Source organism: Rhamphochromis sp. 'chilingali' (assembly GCF_963969265.1).
Source record: "Rhamphochromis sp. 'chilingali' genome assembly, chromosome: 19".
Taxonomy (NCBI): domain Eukaryota; kingdom Metazoa; phylum Chordata; class Actinopteri; order Cichliformes; family Cichlidae; genus Rhamphochromis; species Rhamphochromis sp. 'chilingali'.
The window spans coordinates 18,389,563-18,411,485 of NC_137946.1; the positions used below are offsets into that span (position 1 = coordinate 18,389,563).

At 39.1% G+C, this 21,923-nt stretch overlaps 1 protein-coding gene across 1 annotated transcript in view; it reads right to left on the reverse strand.

Moving 5' to 3' along the window:
- The window catches only part of rxfp2a (relaxin family peptide receptor 2a), a gene marked incomplete at its 3' end in the record, with an annotated part of 47,496 nt that overhangs the window by 16,995 nt on the left and 8,578 nt on the right, over positions 1–21,923 (reverse strand). The window contains 9 exon segments of the mRNA XM_080867062.1: positions 1,715–1,786; positions 2,147–2,221; positions 9,688–9,759; positions 10,289–10,360; positions 10,822–10,893; positions 11,372–11,443; positions 12,272–12,377; positions 12,877–12,960; positions 18,310–18,453. Of these exon segments, the coding sequence (XP_080723188.1) occupies positions 1,715–1,786; positions 2,147–2,221; positions 9,688–9,759; positions 10,289–10,360; positions 10,822–10,893; positions 11,372–11,443; positions 12,272–12,377; positions 12,877–12,960; positions 18,310–18,453 (769 nt within the window).

The window sequence follows — 21,923 nt, forward strand, 5'->3', positions numbered from 1 at the left end:
GCCATCCCACAAGCTCACTATCACATGGTAGTGACGGACCTGGAATAATAACCTGGCAGACTAAAACCCAGAGCATTAATTTCTGTTTATGTCCTATTTAACCCAGTGGCCCTCCACATCTGGGATAAAAATAAATGAAGAGCACAATGTGCCCAGGAAAAGCTTTACTTAAGCATATTCTCCAGAGCTATTGGGTCTAGTGACATGATTGCATGCCGAGGCCAACTCCAAGTATGACTGCAGGAAAAGAGCTGGTGAGAAGCCTAATTAAGCCAAGATCAGCAGGCCTGCCTACCACAGTGTAATTTTTGGCCTGAGCCAAGTTTCCAAGCAAGTTTAGGCCAGGCCTGATAGTCACATTTAGTTGCGCCAATTTCTATTTCTATGCTTGTTTGACCAATTTCTTAAAGATCTGATTGCACAGCAGAATTTGTTTTGTTAATTAATGAAATAAATAAAAAGAAAACAAGTGTGTCTGAGGGTGGGCGCGCCAAGGGGAGAGAACAGGAGATAAACTTAGATGAACAGATAAAATAAAATGAATAAAACATAATTAAAGGATTAAAGTGGGAGATTTTCTAAAAACTTAAGCCACTTAAGTCCCTTAAGGATGATTAACTAACTGCATTGATATATGAAAAGTCCATCATTTCTAATGTATTTCCTGTAAACACAACATTAACTGCGTTTAGGCACAACTGAGACCTCAGAGATATATTAAACATGCACAAACACATCCTCATTACACTTAACTAACACTTGCTGTAGACTAACAATGCAACAGCTGTAATATTGTATCTATATCACATTCTGTTATAGTTCTGACACGAGCAACATTTCAACAAGTGATTCTTTTTACTGTGGACACTTTGTAAAATGCAAAAAAATGAAAGACACAAACTTTTTATTTAATTGTTTATCTACTAATTTGAATGGCTGTGGGGGGGGGGGGGGGGGGGGGGGGGGTCTTGTCTTATGCATAGTTTTGTCTTTGTTGGGCCATTGTGTTTGAAACACCTGCTCTACTGGGTTGAGATGTTGAGAGGCCATGTCCAAGAAACCAGTTCGAAGTGATCTGAGCCATGAGAAGATGGGTGCACTGTGGTCATGGTCAGCAACAATACTCAGGTAGGCTGTTGTGTTTAAACAATGCTCCACTGGTCTGAAGGGACACAACGTGTGCCAAGAAAATATCCCCAACACTATTCCACCACTAACCCGAGCTTTGACACAAGGCAGGATGGATCCATGCTTTCTTGTTGTTAATGCCAAATGCTAACATCCAGATGTTGCAACAGAAATCATGACTCATGAGACCAGACAACATTTTTACAGTCTTCTTTAGACATCCTAAAAACTTGATTATGTTCATCTGGGCATAGTGTTTTCAGTGGGAGAAACGTTTTGTCACTCATTCAAGTGACTTCTTCAGCCTCGTGACATTCATTTGAACTTCAGCAGGTCGTCTTGACCATGTTTTCATGCCTACATGCACAGAGTTGCGGCTATTTGTTTGGCCGATTAGATATTTGTGTTATTGAGTAGTTCAACAAGTGTACCTAACAAAGTAGCTGCTGAGTATATATGCAGCATCTGAAGATCAAACAACACCTCTCGTTACCTTATCTTTTGGGAAACTTTCTGTGTGGTGCGCAGATTTAAACCCTGAGCTTTCAGCATTCTTATTGAACTTTTAATAAAGCAGGATACTCACAAAACTTCAAGCTTGCTGCATGTCTTTAAGATAGAGTAGTTAAGAGTTTGAATCTGGTTTCCCTCAAGATCCCTGAGAGTAGTGAAAACAGGAGGAGAGGGAAAATAAAAATGTACATTTACTAAACATACAAATATAAGGGTGTAATTTTCATAGATCTTTGGTAAAAGTTATGAAAGAAAAAATAAATGGAATATTTTTTCTTGCACTTAATCTGCTCAGAAAAAAATAAAGCAAATCTGAGCAACCCCAGAGATATCGGCTGACTCAAACCGTCATGCAACTCAGTATCACCTCTATAATACCAGTTTAATTTGTTATTTATATATGCAAACAAGGACAAACACACATCAGCATAACTGCTACACTTTTTAGTGCACTAACATCACATGCACTACACACCTGCATGCACACAAGTACACTCTCACTCACAGCCAGTCCAAGGCAGGCATGTGTTGACAGAAGCTTGGATGAGGAAGCTGCTGCAGTGAAGTGTTCACCATGGACCTGAAGGGGGGAGGAAGACATTTAATCGCAAAACTAAATAGGACTGAACAGAGTTGTAGAGTGACTACTAAACAGATGTAAGGCTTAGACTGTGACTTTTAAGGGCCAATTTACTCCTGGACTTCTTGTCATCCATATATAAATGTGCTGATCCTCAGAGTGTAGGATCGGGGGTCAGTCAAGCAAAAGTGAGTCAAAAGTCAGACAGACAGCATGAAGCAGCAACATGTTTGCATGGAAAAATGTTCACATGTCATATACTTGACTCATAACTTTATTATCTTTGTTTATGTACAGGCTGTTATTTCACCAGCAAGGCAGGCTGTAAATTCTAAAAAGAAAAGTTAGTGTATACACGACATTATCACACAGTTTATATGACTTTGGGATGTTATTAAATTATGTCCCAGGAACTTTTATATACATTTTGAAAGGTAAGTATTAGAGATGGCACGATAGCACTTTATGTCCGATACCGATATCATAAATTTGGATATCGGCCGATACCAATATGAATCCGACATAATGTGTTTTTTAATCAATAAAACGTTTTTTTAATATCTTGCTGCTTTTTGTATAAGTTCATACTTAAGTTAAAAAAAACAAAAAAACAAACAAACACTAAAGCTATTCTGTTATATCTGTATGCAAAAAATGCACTGCACCCAAAATATTTCATAGTTCAGCAATACTGATCAATCTAATAAACTTAAACCTACTCCATCCTCCCTATTCTGGTATTTTAAAGAGTAAGCAACCTAACTAATAGGGCTCTAAAACTCCCAGCAAAAAAACAAAACAAAAAAAACAAACAAAAAAAATAAGGAACCACCCTCCACCTCATGATGCTTAATCGACGTAATCAACCTTAATTTGATGCAGTGTGAAAGAAAATGCACAGAAATAAATTATTTTTCAAGAATTATTAAATAGATTCAACATCTTTCTTTAACAGAACTGCAGACTGCACAGATGGTACCTCCCCAAAGGAAAAAGTAATATAGCTTACTAGGGTATATTAGACTTAATAGTTACTATATACAGTAATGGACTTATTTACATTTTACATCAAATTAAAACTTTGGGTGTAAGATTCAGATAATTATTTAATAAAAGCTAGACATTTTAAATGAGAATAAGAAAGAAAAGTATGTCTTTGTGCCCCCTTCTCCCTGTTCATGTCCTATCGGCCCCCCTGGCTAAACTTTGCTAGATCCCCTGCACAGTTACCAGCCATCAGCTGCATAGAAAAGGATCCTGGTCTAGAAAGTAATATTAAATAAATTTTAACAACAGATTATCAAGCTTAAACGTGCTTCTGTTATTCAGCCGCTGGTTTCCTCTTTCTGGTGCAAAGTGGGAGATAAACAAACAAGAGAGACGGACTCGCGACAGAAAAGCCGATCAGCTGATCATTAAGCAGTTTCATGATTGAAGTAGCAGCAGGAGAGGGAGGGGGAGAGAAGAGGCAGTCGCTCCATATATGGGTTGTTAAGCTTAACGCGGGAATGCTTTACAAACATTCAGAGATGAACTTACACACTTGCTTTACTTCTCTCTGGATCACTTCCTCGGAGATGAAATGCTGGTTTGGTAGCGAAGCTACAAATACACAAAGCCGCTCTATCACGTGAGCACACTGCTCCAACGTGGTACGGTTATGAGGAGAGTTACGCCGTGTCGAAAGTTTTGTGTGGTGCTTTTTTGATATTTAATGGATCGGATTACATTTTTTATTTCTCTCCGATATCCGATCCAGTAATTTACGTCAGTATCAGACCGATACCGATATGTAATATCGGATCAGTCCATCTCTAGTAAGTATATTTGCATGTACAAAAGAATGTCCACCCACGAACCTTTCAAAATAAAGTTACAGGTACATCTTTGCTGAGAAAATCAGAAATTCTGAGTATTTTTTTTCTCTCCATGAAGTTGAAGCTTGATTGTTTTGCACGGACCTGTTTTATCTAAAAGCTTACAGTTCCTTGAGTTGTATCTTTTGTTCATATCACACAGGTGGATGTATTACATTTATTAGAGGCTAATTAACTAAATGATCTTGCAGCCATTGTTCACCTGCTATAAAACAAGGGGTTGAAACTGGAGCATTTTTATCCAAAGCATGGCCGGAGAGACCAAAATGCTATGACCTCAAAGAAGATACACATCAAGCTTCTCATCAGTGATAGAAAAAGGTCTCTTCTAAATCACTTCTCGGGAAAGGAACACATGTCCAGATGCTTTGGGTGGGCTTAGACCAGGGGTGCCCAATCCCGGTCCTCGAGAGCTACCGTCCTGCAGCTTTTAGATGCATCCTTGTTCCCACACACCCAAATCAAATGAATGGCTTGTTATCAGGCCTTTGCCAAACACGATGGCATGCTGAAGAGGTAATCAAACCATTTGATTCAGCTGTGTTGGAGTTGGGATGCATCTAAAAGCTGCAGGATAGTAGCTCTCGAGGACTGGGATTGGGCAGCCCTGGCTTAGACATATCCGCATTTCACCACGGATGACTGGAAAACTCAGTTTTCTGATGAAACCAAGTTTTTGGTTTCTGCCAGTAATAGAAGTCTGAGATGTACAAGACAGAGAATGATATGGCAGCGCATCAAGCCCACACTGAAATGAGGTGGTAGGAATCAGAAGCAGAATCAGAATCAGAATACTTTATTGATCCCTGGGGGAAATTATTTTTTGTTACAGTGCTCCATTTTAAACCAACATTAAGACAAGACAGACAATACGCTAACTAAGAATAGTACAATATATACATATATATACATACATACATACATAAGTCACTTATAAATAAATATTTGGAAAAGAAACATGTGTAGTTGTAGCAGCAAACAGTGTGTTAAGTGGATGCGTTGTACAGGGAGATGGCCACAGGCAGGAATGATTTCCTGTGTCGTTCAGTGGTGCTTTTCGGTAATCTCAGTCTCTCACTGAACGAGCTCCTGTGACTGACCAACATGTCATGGAGTGGGTGGGAGGTGTTATCCAACATTGTCTTTATCTTGGACAGCATCCGCCTCTCCGACACCACCTTGAGGGAGTCCAGCTCCATCCCCACAACATTGCTGGCCTTACGGATCAGTTTATTAAGTCTGTTGGCATCTGCGACCCTCAGCCTGCTCCCCCAGCATGCAACAGCATAGAGGATCGCACTGGCCACCACAGACTCATAGAAAATCCTCAGCATTTTCTGGCAGATGTTGAAGGACCTCAGTCGCCTCAAAAAATAGAGACGACTCTGGCCCTTCCTGTAAAGTGCTGTGGTGTTTTTAGCCCAGTCCAGTTTATTGTCAATGTGTACTCCAAGGTATTTATAGTCCTCCACAATGTCAACACTGACCCCCTGGATTGAAACAGGGGTCAAGTGTTTCCTGGTCTTCCTGAAGTCCACGATCAGTTCCTTGGTCTTTGCCACGTTGAGCTGCAGATGATTCTGCTCACACCACGTGACAAAGGAGTCGACCACAGCCCGGTACTCTGTCTCATCATCCCTGCTGATGCATCCAACCACCGCAGAGTCATCAGAAAACTTCTGAAGATGGCAGGTCTCTGTGCAGTGGCTGAAGTCTGTGGTGTAGAGGGTGAAGAGGAAGGGGGAGAGGACAGTCCCCTGTGGTGCCCCTGTGTTGCTAATCACCTTGTCAGACACACACTGTGGGAGACGTACATATTGTGGTCTTCCTGTCAGGTAATCAACAATCCAGGACACCAGAGAAGCATCCACCTGCATCGCTGCTAACTTATCACCCAGGAGGGTCGGCCTGATGGTGTTGAAAGCACTGGAAAAGTCAAAAAACATGACCCTCACAGTGCTCGCCGGCTGGTCCAGATGGGTGTAGACACGATTGAGCAGGTAGATGATGGCGTCCTCTGTTCCGAGACGAGGCTGATAAGCGAACTGAAGGGGATCCAGATGTGGTCTTACTATGGGTCGCAGCTGGTCCAGGATGAGCCTTTCCAGGGTCTTCATGATGTGGGAGGTCAGTGCCACGGGCCTGTAATCCTGGGGGCCACTGGGACGAGGCGTCTTTGGTACAGGGACGAGGCATGATGTCTTCCACATCACCGGGACCCTCTGCAGACTCAGACTCAGCATAAACAGTTTATGAAAGACTCCACACAGCTGGGGGGCACAGGCCTTGAGGACAAGGGGACTCACTCCGTCTGGTCCAGCAGACTTGCCTGAGTGAAGTCTCCTCATTTGCATCTCAACCTGGTATTGAGTGAAGGTGATGGGTGGGGGAGGGGTGTCAGGAATCTCACAGGAGGCAACATGTGAAGAGAGAGGCTGGCACAGTGGTGTGGCTCTGGATTCCAGGCTGACTGCAGGTGAGGTTGTGGGGGTGGGAGCAGACACTGTGGTGTCGAATCTATTGAAAAACAGATTCAACTCGTCGGCTCTATTCTCACCTCCCTCAGCTCCCCTGCTGTTGGTTGGCCTGAATCCAGTGATGGTCTTCATGCCCCTCCACACCTCTCTCATGCTGTTCTGCTGGAGTTTCCACTCCAGCTTCCTCCTGTAATTGTCCTTAGCCTCTCTGATCTTGTCCTTTAGTAACACCAATATTCAAGTGTAGGGATGTTTTGCCAGTTCTGGACTTGGACAGTTGTGTCAAACTGACTTCCCTCTAACCAATGAGAAGCGTGCTTCATTCCTCAAGAAATATGCTAGATACATAAGTTCTTCCAAGGCAGGAATGACATATGCTCACAACTGCACTGCCAAACAATAACAGAATGGATGTACCAAACTGTTCACTGTAATTTTCTTTCTTCAAATCTCTGCTGATGCTGAGATGAACAAAAGAAAAAAAAATCAGACATTGAGCCAGCTATATAAATGGTAGCTGATGGGGTTTTAACTATGTGGAGTAAAAAAAATCCCTATTTGCTTAAGAATTATGGCACAGGCAGACCTCAACTCTGAAACAGTTTCCATATCAAAACAATGTTTAATATTTTGGGTGGCAACACTTCAGCGGGCAGTAAGGACAAGGGACTCTGATTCCAAAGATGAATGGGGAATCAAATGAGAGACATATGGTCATCCCCGTCTAACAGTCCCTCCGTGGAAGTGCAAACACTCTTTGAGGAGGCAGGTGGAGTGAGAACACATTTTATGTCTGAAACATAAACATTAAAAGGGTTATTTCGTGAGACGGATACCTGTTGTGGTTGGATTTAAGAAAACATGCAGAGAATGAGCCAAGCAGATGCAGCTCAGGGTGACGGGTCTGAAGTTGATTTCCAAGAAATTGTATTGTGAGAACCAAAATCACGTTCTCATGTCGTGGAAAGAGCAGCAGCTAGGGTTGAGCTAGGCCAGGTCTATGAGTCAGAGTGGACAGAGTAGAAGGAATTAATCTAAAGGGAACGATGGGCGGAAAATAGGTAAAGAGAGATTGAGCATTACCTAGTGTAAATTAATCCAGGGCTTTAGGACCTGACCTCCTGAGACCCTGCGTCATATGGGTACATAACGTTTTGGCTTTTCTGCACCTTATACGTCATCCTGCTCAGTAAAGTGTTTAATACTTTGTTGATATTAAGCCATTGTCCCCATAAGATGACTTAATATCTGTTAAAAGATTATGATTTTTTTATTTTTTACATTATCTGATCCAACTAAACCCAAACAGCTGGGAGAAATTAAAAATACTTCCCAAACGACAGCTCAGGTTTCAGAAAGTATATTAAAATATGATTAAAGTAGTCTGTGAGTCATGAATAACGAAGTTAAGCGTGTTACTTGTCATCACTTTACTCCAGTATTCACATTTCTACCACTATATCTCTGTGTTGAGTTCAAGGGGTTAAGTGAAAGTAGGTAAAACGGTTGTTCAAAGGAATATGACAAAACTTCCTGTCACAGTCTTTCTTCCCTCCCTTAAATGGCTGGTTTCACAGACTAAGCTCAAATTAAGCCAGGCCTCAATGTGGATTAGTTAGCCTACTATCAGCTGCCCTAAATTCAGCTTAGTTAATCAGAAGTGTGTCATGGCCCAGGATATTGGACTCTTTGGAATATTTGGCCTTGTTTACTAAAATCTTCGATCATCAGTTCTTAGTTTGGTTATAGCGTTTATTTTGTTTTGCTCTTAACTCTCATTTTGGTTTGTATTAGAGGTTGTTTTTTAATCCTTTAGTGTTTCATGTCAAGTGTATTTATTTGTCTGCATTTCTCTGTTTAGTTATTGTTTCTAACTTTCCATTTTGTTTGGGCAGTTATTTGTCCCGTGTCTTGAGTTTAGTTTTACTTCCTTCCTCTTGTCTCGCTGACTTCATTGTCTTCAAACTGTGTCTTGTTTACCTTCTGCTTTCACTTACCCTGATGACCTTAGAGTATGCGTATGTGTATAAATAGACTCGTCTTTCCTTGAAGTCTTTCTCACTGTGTCTGTTGAATCATCGCTGTGTCACTGCTTGTTTGAAGAATTTGGATTTCATTTTTGTCCCAATGTGCCCTGCCACCACCTTCAATAAGAAGTTTGCCTTTTGTTTGATGATTTTATCTCCCGAGTCTGCATTTAGGTCCTTGAACCAGCATTATGTGACAAAATCAATGCCTGTTGTAAGACATTCATAAAAACCCAAAATAAAAGATGAAACATCATCGTTGGTACAAGTCTTGAGAGAAACCAGTGGCAGAGGCAAACATTCAAAAATATTTTAGTGAGCATGAAAAAAATAAAAGGAAACAAAAAAATTCTGTTAATCCATGAAATTGTTGTTGATAATCAAAAACATGTAACTGCTACTGAGCAAAATAAAAAGAGAGGCTGAATCCACTTTGCTGTGACTTCAGTGGAAATGAAACTACAAGAACAATAGTTATCTCATATTTCTTATATTCATAACATCAATTATTTTGAAAGTTCTCTACTCTTAGAGACAAACCTTGTTCTGCATCACTTAAAGCCAGGCCGGTTTTTGACTAATGAATAAAATGAGTGGGCGTAGAAACCAAGAATATGGAAGATATTACACAACTATCAAAGTGAAAGATTCCAGATGATGAAAACCTCAAAGTGATCTGAAGTGCACTGGAATTAGCGGCTTCATTTTTGTCCTGACAGGCCTCCGTACTGCATGCTAGCTCCCTCATAAGCAACAGTAATATGAAGTTAAACATGCATTAAACTTAATTCTTAACATTAATCATAGATTTACTCTCACCTTTCCTCTTGCAAATAGCTTGCATTGTAGCATATTTAAAGATAAGTAAAGTTCAGTGCAATGCACGATATTACTTTTGTAAGATGATAAACACTTTTTTTTTTACATGTGCTGCAAAGTAAGGTTTATTTTCCTACTGAGTGCTTTCAGGTTTGCAAGAGTTTAAGACTTTTGATTTTGTAAGTGAAGACCTCAGAGTAGACCTAGACTAGAAACAAATCCAAGTCAAAATTATTACATAATATTAAAAGAAAAATGCAACTCACAAATACATGAGAGACTGGAGCCCAGTGAAGGTGTCCTGGGACAAGCTGCTTAGCGGGTTATGGTCCAACATCCTGACACACAAAACAAGATTACCCAGTTTGACTGCTTAATTGCATTAAATAAGTCATTGGTGATTACAATTTCTTTAGATAAGTGTTACAAATGTGACCCAATATGATTTTTAAACAAATGTGATTTTCAGTATTTCACAATAGCAGCATACAGTACAACATTAGCTCTTGTGTTTTACAGAAGAATTTAGAAAGAAGGGAAAAAACTACTTGAGTCAAGTAAGATTTCACGGGTAGAAAAAAAGCTCAATCCACACATCTGTGCACCGTTTAAACTTGTTATTTTTGCACCATTTCCACTTCTCCACTCTGCTGCTTAAATAAATAATTTTATATCCAGCTAGTGGATTTGTTTCCAACCTGTGGATCAAATGGACAACTTTTGCATCTCAACCTTTAAAATTAAAAGCAAAATTAACAAAATGTTGCAGTCTTTGGATAACTTTTTTTTAACACAGTCTCCTTGCTACCATGTATTCGTATTTGTGACTATTGAAAGTGCACATCTGTATGCTTTTGAGTTACTTACAGCCACTCCAATTGATTTAGATCCCCGAACACACCGGGACTGAGGAAGGAGATTAAGTTCTCACTGAGAAACCTGAGAGAAAGCATGAAAAGCACAAGAAGTTTGGTCATAAAAAAAGGCAACTATAATGACTACATTTGAAAGTAACAAAATACAGCAAAGGTATAATCATAGGACATACCCGTAGTTTTGGGTATGATTCTTGGTCAGACAAAAATTGAAGTCATCTTTAGACAGTTTAAATAAATGATGGCATTTTTTCCACAGTTTTATTTGTTGACATTTCATAAACTAAATCTCTCTCTCTCTCTCTTTTTTTTTTTTTTTTTAAATGCACAGCTTTGCTCATTCCCACAGACTCCACAGAAAAGCCTGGAGTCAAAACACAAATTACAACTGCTTTTCTCCATGTAAGAAATAAGTACTACTCAGGTTAAAAAAAATTAATTGAAGTTGACCTGTAACACAAAAGAGAACTGAAGGAAAACAAAATTAATACACTTGCTTCAGGGGAAACGAGGCAGGATACTTACAACCTCTTTAGATTGTGCAGACTGCTGAATGTATGCTTAGATATGAAGTGGAGGCTGTTGTTCTGCAGAAACCTGAAAACAGAACAGAATAAAAATAACAAATGCTCTTTTATTTCAAACTATGTTTGAGACAATAGGAAAAACAGAAAACTTTCATATGCTCTTAAAATCCTATTTTCACCTGTAAGAGAAATATTATTGTTACCCTTTATTACATAATTATTAAGAAATAACACAGAAAATGTATCTTCTTGTCAACAGACAAGTAGATGGAACAGTCATTTACTGGAAAAACTGGATGCTCAGGTCCAGTATGTCACACTATAAGGCCGCTGTACCAAACTACTAAATGAAAACGTGTATTAAAAGTGTAGAAATCAATACACTCCTTGAGCCGTTGTCATTTCTGAGCTACTATTACTACAGATTCTAAAGGAAGGATAAAATCAAATAAAAGTGATTTGACATTTGCCATTACTAAAAACTAAATTGCCCAGAAACAGACAGCGAAAAAACAAAAACACAAGGATGGCAGCATAAAAATACTCACAGTCTCTCCAGGGCAGAGTATTCTGAGAAAACAAAATCGGACAACACTCGGATCTCATTGCTCCTCAGGGACCTGTAACACAACCCATCAAATGTGGCTGTAAGAAAAACACAAACATACGTTTTGCACAAAGAGGAAAAAACGGAGAGAAAGCGATGAAATGTCTGACACGTTATGTGCAATAAACCATCACACAAACTACAGGCATGCAGAAATATGTATAATATATATAAATTTAATTTGGCACTGACTAATAAAAATAAGTGAATGCGATTTTTGAAAGAACTGTAGCTGCAATTCACACAAGGCTCAGTATAACTTTTGTAATTAGTCTGCTGACAATCATACCCTATTTTTCCCCCCAGGATATTAAACTGTGCTTCAATATTTTAATATAGATCTAAAATATAAATAAAAATCTTTTCAACTTTTCAATCTCAATTTTTTAAACTTTTATCTTCAGTATTCAAATCAATGGATCAATAAATTATTACAGTAACAAGCAATTGAGCTGATGGAATGAGAAAAGCAAGATTAATGATATATATATATATATATATTTTTTTTTTTTTCTTTTTCTTTTCTTTAGAGACATGCAGAGAGGTTTTTCTCCATTTAGTCAGTATCCATGGGCTCTCCAAACCTGTAAACCTTTGTGGCTGTACCATGTATGGTTGTGGGACTGTGACAGACAGAGAAACACCTTTGAGTACTCAAAACTACCTCTTTTGTTGTTCTTGGCGTATAGCTGTCTTCAAGGCCATATTTTGCCACGGTGACACACCCACAATGACATGGGCTGTTGTTACCTGCCAAGCCGTTACAGCTTGTAATAACCTAACCTACAAAATAACAAATCACTTGAAGAGGACAGAGTGCTTGGAGTCAAAGGACACTTACAGCCAGGTAACATTTGGCGAGAGCGACGGAACATCCTGCAGGCTGACCTCCACACACTCAACATCTGTCTGTATGCAGTCACAGCTCTCTGGAAACTCCTGCAATACTACACACACACATTGTTTTTTATTTAGAGGCTCATTGAAAATTATTTGTCGAATGAAAACATGGCATTTGTTTTTCTCCAGAGCCCAACACAGTTCTCCCTCAGTGTCAACATAACAGTCAATTCTGTGAGTCGTGTGCTGTCGTATCCAGCTGTCAGAATTTGCTAATTGCTGTCCATTAATCTTTGGTGGGGCAACTTTTTCTTTTCTAGGTCACATCATTTGTATTATTTGCTAGCTGATGTCAAAAACTGATCATATTTTCCTTCTTTGATCATTTGTATCATGTCTCTCTGTGGTCTACATGTATTAATGTATCTGTGAAGGTTCTCAGTCATCCAGGTCATCGTAGTCTAAGGAGCTTGCAAAGAAAAGCGTCTGGACTTCTTTAGGTTGGTTTCACCTCTCATCCGAGAAGCTTTTTCAGTTCTAGGGTCAAATGGTGGAGAGTCCCATATTTCTACCCCGGGGTGTATTAATGTGCACACACACACTTACAACACTCATTGAGGAAGTACTGGTCCACAGGGTTAGTCTTCTGTAGTGTGCGGGCAAATAAATCTGCCCATCCGATGTTGTCCCCTGCCAAAGCAAAGAACAAAGAGTTAAATTCACTTGACTGGATAGTAATGATAGTTTATCAAGGTTTTCCTACACTGGCATCACCAGCACATGAGCATTATGGGTACTTTCAGCTGCTCCCTTCTTTTCAAACGAATCACCACAGTACATGGATCCAAACCGGATGCCATTCCCGATGCAACTCTCCCATTTTTCCTGGCTTGGGAACGGCGCTAGGAGTACATTAGCTCGTGACCGCCTGACGCTGGGTTTGTCTACTCCCAGTCGCAAATCAGGAATCTGTTGCATGTTAGGCGTATGTGTTGACCCACCTCACCACAAAGTCACCACCAGAGTATAAGCATTATACTGTGTCAAATGACCTGACATATCCTTGGAACATTATAAGCATTTTAAACGCATCCCTAATGCTATACTGGGAGCTATAAGTGCCCACAAATCAGAAACAGCTTTGACAAATCAGTACCGATGAGGAACAGCAATGATGGAGCAATATTTTCTGTTTTATGGGACTGAGCTACTTTTTTGAAACGATTTTATCCCAGTTTTTTCACAAAATGAACTCTAAAGCCTCATCTACCATAGCTACATCTTTCTAAAGCTACTAACAAAAAACCCTAATCTGTTATCAAGCTTCTCTTTAAGAAACATACAAAATATGCCAATCATTATCACAGTGCTGTGTAAAAATGTTCCAAGGAGACAGATTTCTTGTTTTTTTTTTGTTTTTTTTTAACGGTCTTTCAAAGTTTCTCTTTGGACATTGTCTGCTTTTTCAATCGTTTTCAGTCCAGTCCTTGTATATGACCATTTTCAGAGAAATATTTGTTTGTTAAGCCACCCATAAATCATTCAATCATATAAAAAGCACCTGACTCAAGGGATGAACCACTTCTGTGTCTACAGGTAACATACAACTTAGCACAAAAAACCTGAATTAGATCTTCAGGTAATTTCTTACTAGAAGCTGGTCACAATGTGCATGAAAGTGATTTGAGCCTAGTGTAAATAACGGGGAACAAAAACACAGAAATCTTATGGGTGCAATCATTACCAGGGATTATCGCATAAAAAGGAAATGAAAAAGAGCTTCATAGTACTTTTGTCATGGGGGCAGAACGATCTGGAACTGGTGCAGATGTCCTTCTGTCTTCTAGTTGCAGTACTTCTTCAGTACTTACAGAAGCAGAGCGAACAAAAAAAGGGATAAACATTTTTTAACTGGCAGGTAATTTTTGAAAGTTTTCTGAAACGATCTGCAAAACAAACAGTGTGCAGGATAAACTGGTTAGATTTATGATGTCCTTCAACAAAGTACTTACTTTCCTTCTTTGAGTACATTTCAGAGCAGATTGAACTTGTATAAAGTAAAGAAGTAAAAGCACTTCAGTACTTTTTAACTTCTACTTAAATAAAGAATACCTATACTTTTGTGCAAATTACACAAGAACTGGACTGAAAATTAGTGGGAACAGGTCTTATGGAGTGATGAATATGAATTTGATATCTTTAATTGGTCTGGTCTGGTCTGTGTATGGAGGAGGTCAGGAGAGAGGTACAACTCCTGTCAAAATTGATGGAATTCACGTATCATCAGTACCATCAGATTCTGATCCAGCCTGAATACCAACTGGTCTGTGTCAAGTGTCTGATTGGCAGTAGCTTCACTTTTGAGCATGATAATGGTAAAAACGCACCATGGAGCACGATTCCTGAAGAAATTACAATAGAGCTTGTCTAAGAGAGTTCAGGCTGTATTGAAGAACAAAGGTGTTCATACCAAATATTCACTTTCAAGCTTGTTAACATTGTACAGACTCCATTTTTGGCTTATATACTGTACTTTTGCTGTTCCAATTTTCCTAAGAAAATTAAAAAAAAAAGAAGATTGATAAAGTGCACAAAGTGAACTTCTTTACTGCTGTGCTTGTCATCGTTATGGCAGTGTTGCATAGTGTGGTGGTGAGGCAGATGACAAGAATGGAGAAGTAATATAACACAGAGTGGATTTCTGATAACTAGCATGCCCTCGCAGACAGACTGAAACTAATTTGCGCTCCTTCTTGACCTGGGTGATGAGAAAACTATGCTCTGCAGAAATGAAAACGTTTCATAAAAAGGGCTTAAATGATTAAAACAAAAAAAAACAAAAAAATACTAACTCATGTTTACCGTGGGACTAATGCTAAAACAAGCATCCTAGGGAGTGTTTACGAAATAGTTACAAACACATTGGCATTTTAATTGACAATGACTGATGAATATTTGAATGGCGTAGCGACTCTCGACTGTTAATTAAAAGAAATAGATTATTCTCGGATGTCATGGTAACATTTATAGTATTCTTTTACACAATAGAGGTAATATCCAACAGATGATGACCCTGGTCTTGAATGGTAATTTGAAACAGATTAGTTCTCTAAAACTGGCAAAAACGGGATGTTTCTTTTGGAAAATTACTCTTGGCTCTTGGCTTCAGTCTTTTTCTGAGGCTTTGGAGATTGTCAGGATTACAGTCTTCGTGCCCATGCTCAGCTGGTTGATTTGCAGTTGCAGGAAGACTGTCATGAGAGTTTGATCCAGTGGCTAATACTCCGAGGCCCAAGAGAGGTTGTAGGAAAGTGAGGCTTGATTTGGTCTGTAGTCCCACCAAAGAAAAGAAGGGTTCTTTTGTTTAAGGCGCATGTCACTCCTAATTATCGATGTATAACAAACAGAAGTTCCTTCACTGCTTTATTTATGACACTCAATGGCAGGGGGTAAGTGAAGGTCTGGAGAGGTATATCTCTAGTGAATGAGAACTGAAATGCATAATGCTGGGCTGCGGCAACAGGCCAGAATAAAGGAAGTCAGGACCCGTTGCCATCCTCATGGACTCTGTTTCTGACAGTTTAGTCAGAAATATGCACATGAGTATCCCATCTGAGGTCATTTTGTGTGACTCTGGCATTGGTAGTCCTGGTCCTCCTCCCACAAAGGAGTACACACCAGACCTGATGCTTGATCGACGCCCTTCTACAGTACTTCTTGTGTAACAGCTTTTCTCCTGTTTCAAGTAGTCTTGCTGCAAGACTACCATGCTGTCTGTACCTCAAAATTTTGAATGAAAACTAAGGTATTCAAGATCAGCTTTATTGATTGAAAACTGACCAAAAGCTTATAACCTAGAAACTACGATTCTTACAAGTGTGGTGTGAATTCTCAACAATAATATTGTATGAAGTTTTAAAATATTTCATATTTGATCACTGACTCTCTTTTTAGGGGCAATAGATTGATCTGAAGGTCAAAGTGTTAAGAAGAAGCACTACAAGAGTGCAAACTCCAACTATATAAGGTTTTGCACTCTTTTAGTGCTTCTTAACACTTTAAGAAGAAGCAGTATTTACCTTAAAGGGAATCTGCCTGTTAAATATGACATCATTAGCTATTTCCAGGTCCAAAAGCCCTTCAGTTCTCAAACAAACGCTACAGCATGACTGAGAGTTAAAAGCCGTCAAAATTCTTTCATCTTTAATAAAATGATCAGCATGTCTGCCTAACCAGGTGTAACTATCAAATTTAACATCCAGGCATCCATGAAAAACAGGATTATGAAGTTTAACAGAGTTAGAAGTTAGTGGGGAGTTAGCTTGCTAGTTTTTATTTAAGATGATATACCATGTTCTGACTGAGAAAAATTAAAACATATAGCTCTGCATTCACTTCGGATATAAATGAAGAAGGAAAACTAAACAGCAGTGACATTTTTAGGGTTACCGATGGTGGGCTAGCTAGCATATGGTGGTGTGCTACGTGGTTGCTAGTGTTGGGATTAAATAATTTGTAGTGCCTCAATAATGCTATGCTTCTTATTAATAATAACTGTTATAAAGTTATATAGTGTAGTATTAAGTGGACACAACCCTGAAAAATAAAGGCATGAGACCACGTGTCCTTGGGGAGTAGAAAGCTGTAGCCTCTCGCTCACGCTTCCCTGGGAAAATGTAGATAAGAGGGGACCATCTCTAGAGGAAAGTTACTGAGACACTGTTGTTTAGACTAGAATGAGAGAGCTTCTGTAATAAAACTGTTAGTGGCACACCACCATTTTGAGATCCGTGGCAGAGTGTCATGCAGGACGCATCTCCCTTCTAGAAGTAATAAAGTGTTAAACATTCTACTGAGCAGTGTTTTGTCTTCCATTAGATGCCTCTGAGGAATCAAAAGAACTTGGTGAAGTGTTGATATTTATAATTGGGGGCTCGTCCGGGATTTGAACCCAGAATCTCTCTACACAGCTATGGTTAGGATAACATAAACACATTAGCACAGCGACACTGGAGTATAACTGCTAACTTTTTCCCATAGATTTTATTTCCAATAAAAGTTAACGTGAGAGTTCCCGATAGGTGGAAACAAATGCAATCGCACGTCAGGAAGAAGCTTCCAAACTTCAGTCAGGTCAACATCTGAGATACATCGACAGCACAGGGTTAGCCATTAATATACTGCTGCACGTTTTAGATTACTCGCTATGAAAAAGTCCTGATCCTCACATTCATGTACTCACTCAAATCTTTGTTAGCCTCAAAGTGATTCTTTTCTGACCCATTCAAATATTTGGTGTCAGGCAAACCGCGAACAGCTGTAGTTACATCGTTAGGTTTTAAAAACTGAGCTTTAAAATGTGCTGCAGATGAACAGGGGTAATAAAAACCCAGAGAAGCCCATGGTGATCACTGACTATTTTTAGACAGTTGTTTATATTAAATAGAACAAGATCCAACACAATAAAACACAAAAGAGAAGACAAGATCCTTAATGAATGCAGTGTAGTTTCGACCAGGAAGCAGGGATTGTACATGATCACTAAACAACCTGCTAGTCGTTAATGCTACTATTGAATGCTGTTTATATTATTTATTCCTTTGTTTTGAAATGTACAAAAAAAAAAAGTAGGAGTAGGTAATGGACAACAGGCACTGATTTATAAATAACTAAACATGAATACCTTAAACTTATTGTATAATATTATACTACAGGATATTTCTGACTGGGCTTGTCGTTCTCTTTGTCTTGCTAAAACTTTTAGTGTCACCTTGAAAGAAAGACAGTTATGAAGTGAAATCACAGGTTAAAATGTGAATTTTCGACTCATGTAAGGTTAAATAAGGCCAAATCTTCATTTCATTAGTTCAGCGTTTCATAAAATGCGAGCTACAAACATCTAAAGTTTATTTAAAAATTCTAACTTATATTAAAAAATAAGAAAATATAATAAAGTCAATATAAACAACATACTATTCCCTTAAAAGTAAATACTGCCTTTGGTCATTTATAACCACTGTTACACTGGCTCACACTTACCACACTGTCTCTCATCAGCTCCATTGGGACAGTCTTTGTGTCCATTACACTGCAAAACTTGAGGGAGGCACTCACTCGTGTTTCCACATGGGAATTGGCCAAGAGGGCATCTAACCCCTTCTTCCACCCAGCTGGTCTCCAGAGCTGAGAAAGGGAGAGGAAAATATAAGAAGAAGGTGCAAATTTATCCAGATAAGAATTAAAATACACAACAAAAATGAAAATAATGCAAAAACATATTTAAAAGAAATGAAAATGGGCTGATAATATTGCACTGATACCTGTGAGTTAGGAGAGATCAACTCGTGCAGCTCTAGGCAACAAAAACGTCAGGTGCAGACCAAATTTAATCATGAAATTCATAAAGAATTCATCAATCTGAGGGTTTTCTGTGTATTTTTAAAAACTATTTCAAAAACACCCCTAATAAATCCATCAAAGGTATCATTAAATCTTTGACTAGACTGCTTTTTTTCTTTTGCATCTGTGTCCCACACATAACGACTTGTAAACCATCGTGTCTGATCAGAGAATTCATTTATTTTAAGGTCTTTCACAGTGAGTCAGACACATGACTCTTTAGTTAGCATGATGTACTTTAAAACAAACCAGAAAGAAATTCCTCATTATTTTTATTTATTTTTTGCCTGTTGTAAAGAAACATGAATAACTGAATGCAGACCTTTTCCTGACATAAAAAAAAAAAAATCACAAAATGTTCCGTCTTTTACATGTTTTTTTCCCCGTCCACTAGATTTACCAGTAATCAAACCTAAATATACATTGGCTTTTTAGTGCTTTTTTCCATCTTCTGTCTTGAAGTATTTCTTTCAGACGGGGTTATTAGCTGCAGATTTTTGGCTGCACATTCTTGATGCTCTGTTGAGCTGAGATCTGGGGGGCTGTGGAGGTCATTTGGGTACAGTGAACTCATCGCCATGTTCAAGAAACCCGTTTGAGATGATTTGACATGGTGCATTATCCTGCTGCCATCAGCTGATGGATACACATGAAGGGACAGCAACAACACTCAGGAGCTGTTGAGTTTAAACAACGTTCAGTTGGCACTGATGGGGCCAAAGCGTGCCAAGAAAATAACCATCAAACTATTATACCATTAGCAGCAGCCTGGAGCATGAATTCTGACCGTACATTCAAATGTTTCAGCAGAAACTGAGACCTATCAGCCTATAATAATAATAATGGATTGGATTTATATACCGCTTTTCAAGGCACCCAAAGCGCTTTACAATGCCGCTATTCATTCACTCTCACATTCACACACTGATGGAGGCAAGCTACAGCTGTAGCCACAGCTGCCGTGGGGCAGACTGACAGAAGCGATCGGCCCCTCTGGCCAACACCAGTAAACGGTAGGGTAAAGTGTCTTGCCCAAGGACACAACGACCAGGACAGAGAGCCCGGGGATCGAACCGGCGACCTTCCGGTTACAGATGCGAGACTCAAAAATCCCAACCCCCTGAGCCACGGGGCGACCAGGGGGTTGGGATTTTTGAGTCTCGGTGAGCCTGTGCAAATTAGAGCCTAATTTTCTGTTCTTAGCTGTGTGGTCCCTGTTTTCTTTTTTCAAAAACCACTCTGTATTACATTTGCTTTCCTATCAGCTCACAGCAGTCTAGCCATTCTCCTCTGACCTCTGACATTTACAAGACCCTAGAGCACTGCCGCTCACAGGATTTTTTTATTCCTCTTTTTTGGAACATCCTCCGTAAACCCTAAAGATGGTTGTGTGGGAAAATTCTGAGACCAACACGAACAACTGTGCCACATTCAAAGTCCCTCAAATCACCTTTATTCCCACATTCTGCTGCTCAGTTTGAGCTTCAGCAGTTTGTATTAATTTTTTTTTCATACCAAAGAGGTATACTGGAAACCAAGAGTGACAAACCCACAGGCTTTCTTAGCGTTAGCTGGTTCAACAAACACAGAAATCTCTCTGGGCTATCCCAGTGACAGATATCAGCTTTTTCTGCATTTGTCACTTTGTCTCTTCTTCTACACAAAATAGATCAAGTGTTACCTGCTTTGATTAAGAGGAACAGGGATGGGGAAAATAAAGCAAAACAGCACTGCTGGGGCTTAATTTACCATTTATCATTACTTATCATCTGTTATTACCATTGTTTAATCATGGCAGCTGCTCACTAGAGCCTCATTCTGTTTGCTTGATCATGATACTGAAGAAAAATATTAAGGTCGGAAACTCACACTGTTAAAATGCTTAACCAATATTAACAGCAGGGCAGAAATGAATCAATCTGCAGAAACATGTAAAATAGTTTTTATCTAATGAACAATGAACCTGATGTTCTGTGGGCTTGAAACAATTACCGGGATTATTCAAACAGGCCAAAGTCTCATCTTGTTCATGCTGATGATAAACAAGAATCAGAGTGCAGAGATAAACCGTTAAAGTCCCAAAACCCAGAGTGTTCTTGTCTCCTAATGTAATTTCCTAACGTAACATTATTACCTCATAAAACATGTGCAGCATTTCAACCTTAAAATACATGATTTTATTGCCTTTTTTGGATGTAAAACACAGTCCTGAGAAACACATTTGGGTCCTTAAGCTGTTCAATGCTCCGGTATGTACACACGTTATACTAAATGCTAAAGGAATATCAGTGATAGCTGTTTAGCAGAACTCTGTGTAAAAACAGACACGTGAATATTTCAAAATACTTTTTTTGTTAATCAAAGCAGTTCTCAAAGTTTCAGCAAGAAAACAGGCACATTTGTGACCCATCTTTCTTTCCTCAGAAACTCCCTATCAATTATCTAAAAACTTTTATTGTTCTTGTCATATTCACTTAGTACTATTGCAAAAAAGGTAATAAGCGTTACTTCGTTACTTAAACCATGATTTTTTTGTGAGTGTCTCATGACAATGATGTAAGCAAGTGCGACGTTCGTGACAACAGCTCAAGAATGGATAATATGTCACACTGCTTACGAGCAGAGATGGGCGTGTTACTGTAATCTGATTACTTTTTTCAAGTAACGAGTAAAGTAAGGGATTACTATTGCAAAAACGGTAATTAGATTACCGTTACTTTCCCGTGGGAACGCTGCGTTACTGCGTTACTAAAACCGTGATTTTTTGCGAGAATGTCTCATGACAGTGACGTAGTGACAACAGCTGTGTGCAGATCAACAATGGATCATATATCGAGTGCAGGAGAGAGTATGAGCGTGCAGTGTTTAAAGCTTGGAAGTACTGACCTTACTTTGAGTTTGATTCCATAAAAAGTGACAAAAACATTAGCGTCCATCGTGCCTGGGAAGAAAACTTCTTTTTACAGCGAAAAAAAACGCTAAACTTCCGAGCAAGCACCTAGTGCGCTATGACGTAATGGGAAACTCGCAGAGAAACTCACGGATTCTTCCATTGACCGCGGCACACCTGCACCAGGGTAAAGGTCCTGCTTTACAGGTGAAAATAGAGCAACAGGACCTCTGAGTCTTTGACTTTATTTATTTTCTGCTGTGTTTTACTTGCATCTATTTGAAAGACTGAGTGCAAACACAAAAAATATTTTATTTTATGTGCTGGAATGTGTAGAAAATAGGTTTAAATGTTAAACTAATTT